General features: G+C 37.2%; 1 protein-coding gene across 1 annotated transcript in view; it reads left to right on the forward strand.

Moving 5' to 3' along the window:
* The window catches only part of LOC103258588 (DNA polymerase alpha catalytic subunit-like), a gene marked incomplete at its 5' end in the record, with an annotated part of 77,703 nt that overhangs the window by 13,163 nt on the left and 50,793 nt on the right, over nt 1-13,747 (forward strand). The window contains one exon of the mRNA XM_008056253.1: nt 3,403-3,577. Within this exon, the coding sequence (XP_008054444.1) occupies nt 3,403-3,577 (175 nt within the window). The remainder of the gene's footprint in view (nt 1-3,402; nt 3,578-13,747) is intronic.

A 13,747-nucleotide genomic window follows, 5' to 3' on the forward strand; every position in this document is an offset into this window, starting at 1 on the left:
TCTAATAATGAAATCAAGCCAGAGTTATGTTTTGGCTCAACCTGGAGTGGTTTATTATCTGTCTGATAATTTATAAAATAGGATAATCAATGTATTTAAAGCTCAGTCTTATGTTCCTTGATGTCTGTATATTAGTTCTTATGATTTCTTTTTCTTGGGTCTTATTGACATATAAAGGCTCAAAATGCTAATGCTAGTGTAGAACAACACACCCAGTTTGATGTAGTTTAACCATTTTCCCCATCCACTGGTACTAGGCCTTAATTTATTTGCTTTTTGAAAGTATAGTTTATATTTCTTTTTATTAATTTACTCTCCTTAGCTTATCCCAAGAAAGCCTATAACTTTCAGCATGTTTGATATCTACAGCTGTGTACCTTTTTTGCTAAAAACATTATTATTTCCATGTTTTATAACACAACTATATTTTAGAATATGCTTTTGAAAAATGTATGACAGCAGATTTTTAAGAGGACTATTTGTTGCCCTAAGCAAAGGTGCCATCCAAGAATAGCCTGTCTTCTAAACAGATTTTGTTTAAAATTTATATTTAGAATATAGTACCATACTGATAACTTATTCAGACTACAAATTCAGATGAGTTAAGAAAGTAATGTTTTTGGTATCTCATCTTATCTCTTGTTAATCCTACATGAATTATGTGCTCAGATGTTAAATCAGCTTTTTTGACGGCTGAATTTTAACTATTTAATTATTTAACTTTCATTAGACATAATTTCTGTAAGGCATGCCTTTAATATAATTGTTTGAAGGGGCCAGCTTGTCACCAGTTTAAACTTTTTTCCTGTTTATTTTCCTGCTAACGATAGCTGCATAGTTTTGAATGAAACGACTGCACCTAGTTGTCTCTCTTAAATATGTACTTTGTGATGTTCAGGAATTACTACCTGGGTGTTTGGAGAAGACCAGTGTTGCTTCTTATCTGTTCTTAAAGGTGTATGCTATATGTTCTTACATATGTCATGGGATCTTGCTCAGGCTTGAGCATTGGGTCTTTGAAGATATATCTTAGGTCATAGCCTAAATGTTTTTCCAACACAACATATTAAAACCTGTTACTTAACCAAGTTTCTTAAATGTAACCATATTTGAGCTTAGATTTTTAAAATGCAGTAAGAAGCCTGTTTGGGTCATTGTTTATTAAAACTATCAGTTGTGTGAATATTTAAAATAAAAACATTTGAAACTGAAAGTATGCTCAGAAAATTGTTCGGTTTTTTCTTTTTTTAAACATGCTTTACTGTGAGAACTTCTACTGATATATTGGAAAATAACTTAAGTATCTTTAAAAAAAATCTTGCCTCTACAAGTTTTATTTTTATTATTTTTTATTTTAAATTCAGGGGATACATGTGCAGATTTGTTATGTGAGTATATTGTGTGATAGTGAGGTTTGGGTTTCTGTTGAACTCATCACCCAAACAGTGAACATGATACCCAATAGGTAGCTTTTTAACCCTTCTTCTTTCCCTTCCTCTCCTCTTTAGGAGTCCCCAGTGTCCGTTCTCATCTTTATGTCTGTGTGTACCCAGTGTTTAGCTTCCATTTATAAGTGCGAATATGTGGTATTTGGTTTTCTGAAATTTGATTTTAATTCACTATTAAACATTATTAAGCTCAACATTGCTATAATCTTAATGATAGACTAGTTTTTCAAAACTCTATAAATCAATCCGATTTTATGTGTTTGTTAAAAGGCAGTCTGAATGTAGTTGTGGCATGTGAAGATACTGCTCAAGGGGTTTTTCACATGGTTTTTGTCATTGACTGTTGCCTTATTCTCATCTAATAATTGAAACTTCTAAAAGGGCAACAAACTTGACTAATTCTGTGTTCTGAACTCCTGAAAAATAATAATAAACAAGTCTTTTAATTTGAGGTTTGCTTCCTTTCTAGGTATTTAATTTTATTTTAGAATAAATAGAGCCTAGTTGATAAACAGCCCCAGTTTGTTTCCATCAGGAGCCTAGCCAGAGAAAGAGGCCTCTGCTTCTGGTCTCGGGTAAAGACAGTGGTGTGGAAGGTTGCCTCTGCTTTGGGCTGGGTGTTGAACTCAGAAATGACTGCTTGTAGCAGGAATGAAAGAAGGGGATTCACATTATAATCAGTTCTGCCGAGCAGCTGAGCACGGTGAATAGTTATAATTTACTAGTCTGAATGTTAAATTCTGTTGTTTCAGGCAAGAGGAAGAGTAGAATGAGTTGTTGGTTGTTGATCCAGTAGTGTGATGACTTTTTGGTTCACAGATGTGACATCACCCACAAGGCTGTATGTAGGCCAATTATGTAGAATTTCACAGCATTTATTTTTAATAGCGTAAAAAAAGAAGCACTTGTGAAGAGGCTTTCTGATTCATCTTCCTTTCCTTGAGGAGGAGCCAGGTAAATGGCACAAAATACCATACTTTTCATTCCAGTGGCCAGATATTTGGCTGTTAGAGCCCTGCCACTCTACGAGGACACCACATTATTTTTCCTCATACTAACTATATCTTACATATAAATTACTACTCTAAGGTTTTTATCCCCCTTTTTCCCTCGTTCATTTGCTTCTCAATTATACATAAAGCTCTCATAGAAACTACTACCCCTTTCTTTAAGCTGACTGGAATTCTTGCCTGAAGGGATCATATATTTTAACATAATAAAAAAGACCATACATATGCTTTTTAAAAAATTATCACTCCTTAAAAAACCTTTCTAGGTTGGGTGTGGTCCATGCCTATAATCCCAGCACTTTGGGAAATTAAGGAGGGTTGCTGGAGCCCAGGAGTTTGAGACCATCCTAGGCAACATAGCGAGACTCTGTCTTTACAAAAATTAAAAAATTCCAGGTGTGGTGTTACATGCCTATAGACCCAGCTACTTGGAAGGCTGAGGTGGGAGGATCACCTGAGCCCAGAAGTTTGAGGTTGTGGTAGGCCGTGATTGTGCCACTGCACTCCTGTCTAGGTGACAAAATGAGACTCCGACTCACAAAAAATAAAAAATAAAAAGCCTTTCTGACTAGACTAATTGTTACCAAGTCTTTTCATTGTGTTTTTGTGGTGTGGCAGGTAAGATTATTTAATCTAGTCAGTGCTGTCTTGTTGGTTTCTTGTTTTGACAAAAAATATAACAGCATATGCTGGATTTACATTCTTGGACAGTGGACCATATTGAGATCAAGAAGTTTTTGAGATCTCAAGATCAAGACATTCTTTTTGATTTTCCTACTCAAAATGTTCAACTTTAGGTCAAAAAGACTCCTTTGTGTTTAGAAGTAAATACATAAAATTTCAGTTGTTGTCCCTGTGTTTGACCAAGCATTTGTGATTGACTTGCTCACATCTTCACCCATGTCTTCTTTTTACATGTGTCTTTTTACCATGTCTTCTTTTAGGATGGATCAAACCTCAGTGCAAGTCAGAGGGCTTATGCACCTGAGCAATTGCAGAAACAGGATAATCTAACCATTGACAACCAGTACTACCTGGCTCAGCAGGTCCACCCAGTTGTGGCTCGGATCTGTGAACCAATAGATGGAATTGATGCTGTTCTCGTTGCAACATGGTTAGGTAAGTGTCCCAAGCTCACATACACCATTACATGCTAACAGCAGCTCATGCAGTCCTCCTTTGACTCTTGAGATCCTTGTTTATGGGTATAATATTGTGTCTGGCACTTTGTTGTTTATAGTTAGGAATTTATTTTTGTGGTTGTGTGGTTACTGTTTGTCTTCCCTTATATACTATGAACTCCACATACTTGCTACCTCTGTAACCACATGCCTGATCCATAGTTGGCACTCATTAAATTCTGAGGGAAGAGAGAGATGGAAAAAGAAAGGGTGAAGAGAAGATTATAGGCACCATTGTAGTCATTGAGTTTATGTTGTGATAGTTTTAATTAATGAACTTGCGCACTGGTTCATCTTGTCTCTGTCTCTAAAGGTATTTTCATGTAAAGTGAGAAAACACACCTTTTTAACATAAACATTTTAGTTTTTAATATTTAATTACCTGTGAGCTTTAAATTCTAAAACTGGACTTGCTGTTATCCTAGGAATTGACTGATTCCTAAGTTCTCATCCTCCTAGGAATTGCCAGCAAACTCTGAGACCTCAGAATTTCTTTTCCTTTTTGTGGTGTCACCAGATTGTCCCCATTGCTATGTCATCATTATTATTGTCACCTTTTGGTTAGAAATGTATTTCATAACCATCCCTGATTCCATTTTTAGATGACCAGTACATAAAGAGTTATATTGCTTTTAAGGTCTCTGATCTCTATATAAAAATAGAGATAAGCAAAGATGAATGTTTTTAGGAAAATACTACCAAATAAAGTCCTGAGCTGATTCTTCACTCACTGTCGAAGTCAAGTCCAGACACCCACTGGCATCTCACAGACTCTTAACTTTGGCAATAAGAGACTAACTTTCTAGCTCCCACCTATTATATCCAGCCTTATTTCTTATTCAGTCCACACTGTGTCTCCTAAATACGGCATTGCTCATTCTGTTCCTGCTTCATGGAAAATTTTCTCCCTCCTTTCACTAAAACATCTGGCTTTAGCCACGGGATTTGGCATCATAGGAATCTGGGTTTGAATGCTGGTTCTCCTATTCATGAACTTCTGAACTTTGGTCTACACCTTGGTTCTTTGAGTCATAGAATAGAGCTACTCTGAGGAAGAAACAAGATGATGCATGTGAGATGCTCAGCACAGGGCCTAGGGAAGAGGGGATGCTTAGTGCGTGGTGCTAGTAGCTACCTCCTGCCCTCCTTTTATAAAAGTTTTAATAGAAATATATTCATACTCCTTCAGTCTGTAGGATTTGCTTGTAGTTAGTGCTCACTATGTGCTTGTGGAATGAGATTGGCTTTTCTGCAGAAGAATTATCAAGTCACATATTTTCCATCCTGCCCCTGTTGAGTATTTTTCTGAGCTCCTCCCTGCCACCCCCTCACCACTACTGCATCAGTGTCTACTCTGGAAGTGGAAACTCATTTTTGACATTTGCCTAAGCAAAACATAATTAAGAAGATAAAATTCTGCTACCAAAATAATCATATAATGTATTCTCCAAGTTGAGTTGTATTTGATGATGTTTATAAATCCTCAGCTGGGAGGAGGGGACTGTAAATGCAAGATTATTTTAGCTTCATTTTTTCCCCTCTCTCCTATACATTGAGTGCTTACTCTATTGGATGCTGTGATAAGCACTTTGCATATGTTATCTCATTCAATCCTTGCAAAAGCCTTATGAGAATATGTTACATTACTCCATTTTATAGAAAAAGCTGAAACTTAGAGAGGTAGCTAACTTGGTCTTGTCACATAGCTATTAAGTGGCCAGCTGTGATTGGATTTTAACCCAGCTCTGTGATTCCAAAGGTTGTACTTTCAATCACTGTGCTAAAACTTTATTGCCTCTTCTTAGCCCTGAGAAGGCTATAAGAGATATTTTCAACCAGGAATGGGATGGCATGGATGTACAAGCACAGGGAGCTTCATCTTCTTGCTCCCTCCATTTCCATTGGGCACCTCCCCCTCCCACCCCTACTCGTAACCTCTGGCTAAAACCAATGTAGAAATTTTTATTTATTTCAATAACTTTAGGGGGTACAAATAGTTTTTTGCTACATGGTTTCATTTTATAGTGACAAAGAATTATGGGCTTTAATGTACCCACCACTCCCAACTGTGCACATTGTACCAGATAGGTGATTTTTTGTCCCCCCACTCCTTCCCCTCCTCCCCCTTCTGAGTCTCCAGTGTCCATTATACCATTCTCTATGCCTTTGCAGACCCTTAGTTTAGCTTCCACTTATAAGTGAGAACCTGCAGTGTTTGGTTTTCTGCTCCAAGTTGCTGCAAAAGACATTATTTCATTCTTTTTGACAACTGAATAGTATTTCATAGTGTATATATACCACATTTGCATTATTCACTGGTCAGTTGATGGACATTTATGTTGATTTCACATCTTTGCAATTGTGAATTGTGCTGCAGTGAACATATGAGTGCAGGCATCTTTTTGTATTTAATGAACTCTGTTCCTTTGGGTAGATAGCTAGTAGTAAGATGGATGGAACAAATGGTAGATCTACTTTTAGATCTTTGAGAAATCTCCATACCAATTTCCATGGAGTTTGTACTAATTTACACTCCTACCAACAATGTTTAAGTGGGTAAAACCAATTTTTAAAGAGTAGTTTTCCCATGTCTTCAAGAAACTGGTCTAAATGCAAACTGTTGCCCTTTTTTCTTTGGTTTTGAACTTTCCAGTGGTCCTACTAGTACTGAGAGGGGACAGGTGGAAAAAGGCCTGTCTCATGAATGACATTTAAGAGAAAGAAGTATGGAGCCTTGTAGTTCAGTAAAAGAACTGGACAATAAAGGGTGATGGAGCCTGCCTGGGTGGATAGACCTGATGCCCACTCATATATGTCAAGACTAGTCATATCACAAGGGGACCAGGCTGATTTTGTTAGTTCCTGAAGTTATAGTTAAGATAATTTTTGTTTATAAATTGAACAGTGGGCGGGTTTTGACTTGCTTAAAGATACTTTATCATAACTGCCACTGCCTTATGATCATAGACTGCCTTATGAATTCAGTTTTCACAAATTATTTTCAAAGACAATAGTAGACAAGCTGGCCCCATCTTCAGAGGTTTTGTGTTATGTCTCATTACTGACCAATCTCAATCTACAGAGAGAACCCTTCGGACTTGCACATGGTCCCACTATGCGCCCCTCTCCCTACAGCATAACCGAAAAGTCCTCTAGGCACAGCTATGGCTATATGGACACTATTCTGGGCAGCGCCTTCTAATGGAAGGGCAATTCCTGTTTTTAGCTGCGTTTTCTTATTTTTCTCTTCTGTCACTTTACAGCAGTTTTCATACTAAGGATATGTGAAGTTGTCATCGTTGTATAGTCCTTCTCCCACCCTACTCTGCCAGCACCAACACGTCTACATTAGTAACAACATATCTACATTAGTAACAATCTTTTAGCCCTTTACCTCTGCCCCTTTCTACACAGGAGGTTAAGCATTAATGAAGTATAGGCCCCAAAGTCCCTGTTACCATGAAGAGCTGTAGAAAACATTGATGCTCGCCCAGCAGATCTCTGCAGGGATTTGCCTCCTGCTCTATTCAGAAGCTGAATTTTTTTATCTGCACCCTTTATTCCTTCAACCCAAGTGAAATATTAGGGTGGCTGTTCAGTAGGGGCTTCAAGGCCCCGGTTATCAGTTCTTCTGTAGCCTGTGGTTTTTGAGAGGAGGAGGGAGGAGATGGGATGTGGTAACAAAGTAAGAGAAGTGTTGGGGGGTACATGATTTCTAAGAGGTGCAAGCTGTAGGCATAAAATTACTGTAATTTGTTTTTAAAATTCTAAATCTGTTTTCTTTATATTAAAAAAACCGCAGTTAGTGAACTGACACTGTTAAGTAAGTTGAAGTGTACAAATGTATACATAAAATACAAGCCCTCCAACTGCCTAATCACAGACATAAAATAATTCTTTTGCTTTTAATGTGGTTTTTATCTTTGATTAATGAAATGTTTTACAGTATTGAAACTTTAGTAAAGTTTGATACTTTGTCCATTTAGTTAGTACAAAGAAATCAGGAATAATGGCATAATTTCATTTAGGAAAATTATTAAGTTCATGATTTTTTATTTTTAAGACTCTTTTGTGGAGAGCAACTATATTTTTCAACTACCTTTTTCTTTTTCTATTGCTTTTATATTGCTTTTCTTGAAATGAAAGGCAAGCATCAAGTGTTGGTTTTATTTTGTGGCTTCACTTTGGAAATTCTCTATTTCTCCCCATCAAGATACCTCCTGAAGTCTGTCTGGTGGCATTTTGCATGGCCAGGTGTTCCGTATGGGAAGGCCATTTTAGTGAAAAGGAAAGAGGATAGTCTATTAAATGAGTGAATGAATAAGTCTGTTGAATTGAAAGAGAATAATTTGTTCTCTCTAATAACTAATGGTTCTCATTATCCCACAGTAAAATATGCATCGTTTTTCTGAAACCCATGTAAGATTATTACTATTGGGCTTAAATAAAGCAAAATTTTACTCTTTTCCATTTGTGAATAGGAAAAAATATAGTATTACTCTTCTTATACAATAACCCTATGGGAAACATGGCCATTAAAACTTGGAACTCTTAGCTTTTGTTCTCCAGACTATAGGTTTTTCTCTCTCTCTTGTTCTAATGAAAGCTCTTTATCTTCTGTGGATGAAATAGTCACAGTATGATCAAACATCCAAATAATCTTTGGTACCTAGCAAACCAGGCCAGTGATTGAGAATAATTTAAAGTTGATTCTTGAATTTCATCAGTTAATACACTTGTATCTTATGCATAGCAGTACTTAGAATTATATGTAGTATCTTTCCTCCAATGAGCAATGATTTGTATAATAGCTATAAAGTACTTTTCTTCATGGTCAGTGATAAAATTTTAGGTAGTTGACTATCTGGGCAGTTTTCTCATTGGTCCTGAGAAATTGCTGATGCTTGAAGAATGTGAGAATTTAGAATTTATTTTCTGAAAATAGTGCTTAAGGCAAGGCAGAACACACTTAACACTGAGTTTAACTGGAAAGTAAAAATTTCCTTTTTAAAAAATGACGCATACCACTCAAGTTACAGAAGGCAGTTTTTGTCAATAGACAAGATTCAGTAATAAGTTCTGAGAAATGAGTGCACCAATGAGCCAAGCAATGTTTGGGGGTGCTTTTGACCAGACCCAGGGAGATATGCCTACAAAAAAGATGGTGAAGGGAAGACAGCAACTTACAGAATTAATAGTAAAATTAAAAACTTACATCACATCAAATGCACAGTAGGATGTTAAGGGAAGTCTGGTCAGCTGATAAGAACCACCTGTTATAGGGTGGCGTGTCATTTCAAGTGCATCATCCAGTGGCTCATGCATCTAGTCTAGTCTGCTTTTTTATTCATTGCACAAATTGATGTTGAAGACCTGATGTGCTTGGCACCTTAATAGGCACTGACTGTGAAGGATACAAAATTGAGTCAGCTATGGATCCTTTACTCAAATTACATACAGCTCAGTCCTTTAGTTGATTTCACTGTTATGGAGAAGTCTGGTGAGGCAGCACGTCCTGAAAAAGGTGAAATCAAGGGTTATCAGAGTTCAGGGGGAGCAGAAACCTTTCCTGGGGCCAGCAGGGAGGAGTTTATAAAAGTAGAAGCATTTTGAGGCATTGCTGTGGAGAAGCCATTGTGGATTTGGGAATGATTACCTACCTCCACTGCTAACCAATTCTTCCAGCCTCTGATGAACTGCAGAGGCCTGTATCTCCACAGGGGTAACTCATGCTGTCTCAGCACTTTAGGGAATTCATAAAGACCTTCTATAAGGGGATCAGTTACACGGCCTTGTACCTCTCAGTCCCTATGAGGTGAGCACATGATGGTTTGCTTCTGTGTTACTTGCTCACAACAGAAGGGTGGCAGTGATGCTGCTTGCTTAACGTATACAATGAGACCTCTGAGAACTTTGAACCAAGCCAAACTTTGAACCAAACAGAACATGTCCATAGAGTAATTGCTTTGGAGCTTTTATATGAGTTATGTAATAACTCTGGCTTTTTTTTTTTTTTTGAGTTGGAGTCTCACTCTGTCGCCCAGACAGGAGTGCAGTGGCCACTCCCGGCCATTGCAGCCTCGACCTGCTGGGCTCCGGCGATCCTTCCGCCTCAGCCTTCCAAGTAGCTGGAATTACAGGCATGCGCTACCACGCCCAGCTGGTTTTTTTATTTATTGTAGAGATGGGGTCTCACTGCCCAGGCGGGTCTCGAACCCGCAGGCTCAGGCAATCCACTCACTTCAGCCTCCCAATAACTCTGGCTTTTTAACATGTAGAGTTTTTAAAGGAAAATGAAGATTACTCAACTTATTTAAATTAGATCAATTTTATAAAGATAGGATCATTTTAATTGAGTGCACCAGAATGACACTTACCAAGATTGTTTAGCCTATAGAAAAATAAGATCTAAAAATGAGTAAGATAAAGCTGAATACTGTACAATTTTGTATATACATACTTAAACTATATTAATATGTATGTATGAATAAGACAGGGACAGGTTAAGGTGGTAAATTAAAGGTTCCCCCTTTGCTGACAAAATGTTAATAGTATTATTTTTTTATTAAAAAAAGACAGTTTTTACAAAATTAGAAGGAAAACGACAAACATTTACTAATTCATTTTTTTAAAAGTGGGTAGTTAGAGACTCTGAACCTTGCTATTTCCTCCACATCTACCGCCATACTGGAAGAAAAGAGGACTTTGTTGCAAGAGAAGCAATCTTTGGGTTATTATTTGTGTTTTTTTATTTTCCAAATATTTTTTTCAGCACAAAGTTACCATCTTTTTTTAGGTTTAAAATAGGAAAGAGGACATATTGAAGCCTTTTCTGCTCAGAGTTACATACCTCATTAAGTTAAAATTCCTATTTATGACGATCATCAAGGGCATTAAAAACAGTTGAGTGAGGTCATGAGAATGTTCCCCATAAGGATTTTTTTTTCTGTTAAGATTTTGGAAGATATCTTCTGCAGGACAGTAAAAATCTTGGATGTTCAGTTAATCCAAAGGTTTGACTATTCTTTTAAAATATTCAGAAATTTGATATTTATATTGTGGGGAAGCCTATTGCTAGTGTGAAAGACAGTTTCCGTTATCTGCCGTTTGTCCAGTCAACTGTTTATCTTTAAATAATATCTGTAGTGTTTTAAAAACTTTTTATTATGGAAAAAATGTAAGTATGTATGATAGTAGAGAGAATTGTAAGATAAACCCACGTACTCACCATTCACCTTCAGCATTCAGCAACTGTGGCCAATCTTATTCTTCTTTCCCGTCTCCCCCTATTATTTTGACATGAGTTCTAGACATTGTATCATTTTATGTTAATATTTCATTTCGGATTTCTTTCCTTTTCTTTTTGAGTCAGAGTCTCACTCTGTCACCTAGCTTGGTATGCAGTGGCACGATCACAGCTCACCACAGCCTTGACCTCCTGGGATCAGGCGATCCTTCCACCTCAATCCCCCAAGTACCTGGGAATATAGGCATATGCCACCACACATGGCTAATTTTTTAATGTTTTTTAGAGTTGGGGTTTCACTGTGTTGTCTAGGCTGTTCTCAAACTCTTGGGCTTAAGCAATACTCCTGCTTTCGTTTCCCAAAGTTCAGGGATTACAGGCATGAACTACTGCACCCAGCCTTCACTTTGCATTTCTAAAAGACAAGAATTCTCCTTGTCAGCATAACTACAATATTATCCTCACATCACACATAAAAAACTCACAATTTCTTCATTTCATCAAATATCCAGTAAGTATTCATATTTTCCTTATTGCACTATGAATATACTTTTTTTTAAAAAAAGCTCCTTGCTTGACTTGGTATCCAGTCAGGAGCCACATGATGGTTTCCTTACTTGATCCTCCCAGTTTATTTGTTTAAAAAAGCTGGGTTTCTTGTTCTATAGAATTTTTCTCATTATGGAGTTTGCTGATCAAACTCCTACTGGTATCTTTAATAGGGTCCTCTGTCCCCTGTACTTCCTGTAAATTGTTAGTTAGATCTAAAGACTTGATAATATTTAGGTTCTATTTATTTATTTATTTATTTTTGAGTTGGAGTCTCACTCAGTCGCCCAGACTGGAGTGCAGTGGCCGCTCCCGGCCACCGCAGCCTCGACCTGCTGGGCTCCGGCGATCCTTCCGCCTCAGCCTTCCAAGTAGCCGGAATTACAGGCATGCGCTACCACGCCCGGCTGATTTTTTTTATTTATTGTAGAGATGAGGTCTCGCTGCCCAGGTGGGTCTCGTACCCACAGGCTCAGGCAATCCACTCACCTCAGCCTCCCAAAGGCGGGGGATTACAGGCTGAGCCACCGAGCCCGGCTAGGTTCAATTTATTTTATTTTATATTTTGCTAATACTACCTCCTAGGTCATGGTATATACATCTATGAGGAGGGACATAATGTTCACTTGGGATTCAGTGCATTTCAAACTCATAAGTGTGTTACAAGAAATAGTTAATACTCATTTTTCTCACCTTTTTAGGTGAATTTTTTTAGTATAACATGCATACAGAAAAGTGCACAAAACTTAACCAAATAGCTTGATGAATTTTAAAAAGGTAAACATGCACTAATGTAAGTCAGCACTGAGCTCAAGAAGCAGTATATTTGCTACATTCCCAGAAGGTCCTTCATGTCTCGTAGAAATGATACTCCGTGCACCTGGCTTCTAATATCATAGATAAGTTTTTTTTTTAATTTTTGGACATTACATGAATTGTGTCTTTATTCTTTATGTCTGATTACTTTCACTCAATATTATGTTTGTGAGATTTATCTGTGTGGCTGTATTTCATTTCTCTATAGTATTTCTGTATAGTACTATATGAATATACCACACTGTATGACTATATACTGTAGGTACACCTATGGGTTGTTTTCACATTTTGGCTATTATAAATTATGCTGCCTGGAGAGTTCTTGTACATGTCCTCTGTTGAACATATGTATGTATTTCTGTTGGGTATGTACTTATGAAAAGACTTGCTAGGCCATGGGGGACATACGTATTCAACTTTAGTAGATACTGCCACTTTTCCAAAGTGGTTCTACTCGCTTACAACTCCTTCTAGTAGTGTATGAGTGTTCCCTGTTCTTACCAACACTTGTTTTCCATCTTCTTTATTTTATATGGTGGCATAACGTTGTGAGTTTAATTTACATTTATTTGAAGACTAATAAAGTCGAACACCTTTGCACATGCTTCATGGCCATTTTAATATTTTGTTTGTGAGGTGCCTATTGTTCAAGTCTTTTTCTACTTTTCAATTCGTTTGTCTTTTTCCTGTTGATTTATAGGCATTTCTTACATATTCTAAGTATGAGTCTTTTGGTAATATATATTACAGGCTGAGTATCCCTCATCTGAAATGCTTGGGACCAGAAGTGCTTTGGATTTTGTAATATTTTTATATAGATAATTAGATATCTTGGGAATGGGACCCAAGTATAAACACAAAATTTATTTATGTTTTATATACACCTGTGCACATAGCCCGAAGGTAATTTTATACAATGCTTTAAATTTTGTACATGAAATAAAATTTTGATTATGACTTATCACATGAGGTCACATGTAGAGTTTTTCACTTACGGCATCATGTTGGCACTCAAAAAGTTTCAAATTTGGGGGCATTTCAGATTTTCGGGTTAGGGATGTTCAGCCTGTACAGACATCTCCTGTTTGTCAAGTATAATTTACATAAGCTGCCATGAAATGCTAAAATCTTGAGTATTATACAATCAGTTTATCAAAACACAGACACAGAACATTTTTATCACCCCAGAATGTTCCCTTATGTCCTTTCCCAGTCAACATCCTCCTCACAAAAGCAGTTGCTCATCTGATTTCTATCACCATAGGTTAGTTTTGCCTATTTTAGAATTTTATATAAATGGTATGTACCTTTTGTGTGTAACTTCTTTTACTTAGCATAATATTTTTATTTGTATTTATTTATTTTGAGTCAGAGTCTCACTCTATCATCCATGCTGGAGTACAGTGGCATAATCACAGCTCATTGCAGCCTTGACCTCCTGGACTCAGGTGATCCTTCCACCTCAGCCTCCCCAGGTGCTGGGACTACAGGTGTGCG

Source organism: Carlito syrichta, unplaced genomic scaffold (assembly GCF_000164805.1).
Source record: "Carlito syrichta isolate Samal-C Ts95f unplaced genomic scaffold, Tarsius_syrichta-2.0.1 Scaffold302299, whole genome shotgun sequence".
In the NCBI taxonomy this organism is placed as follows: domain Eukaryota; kingdom Metazoa; phylum Chordata; class Mammalia; order Primates; family Tarsiidae; genus Carlito; species Carlito syrichta.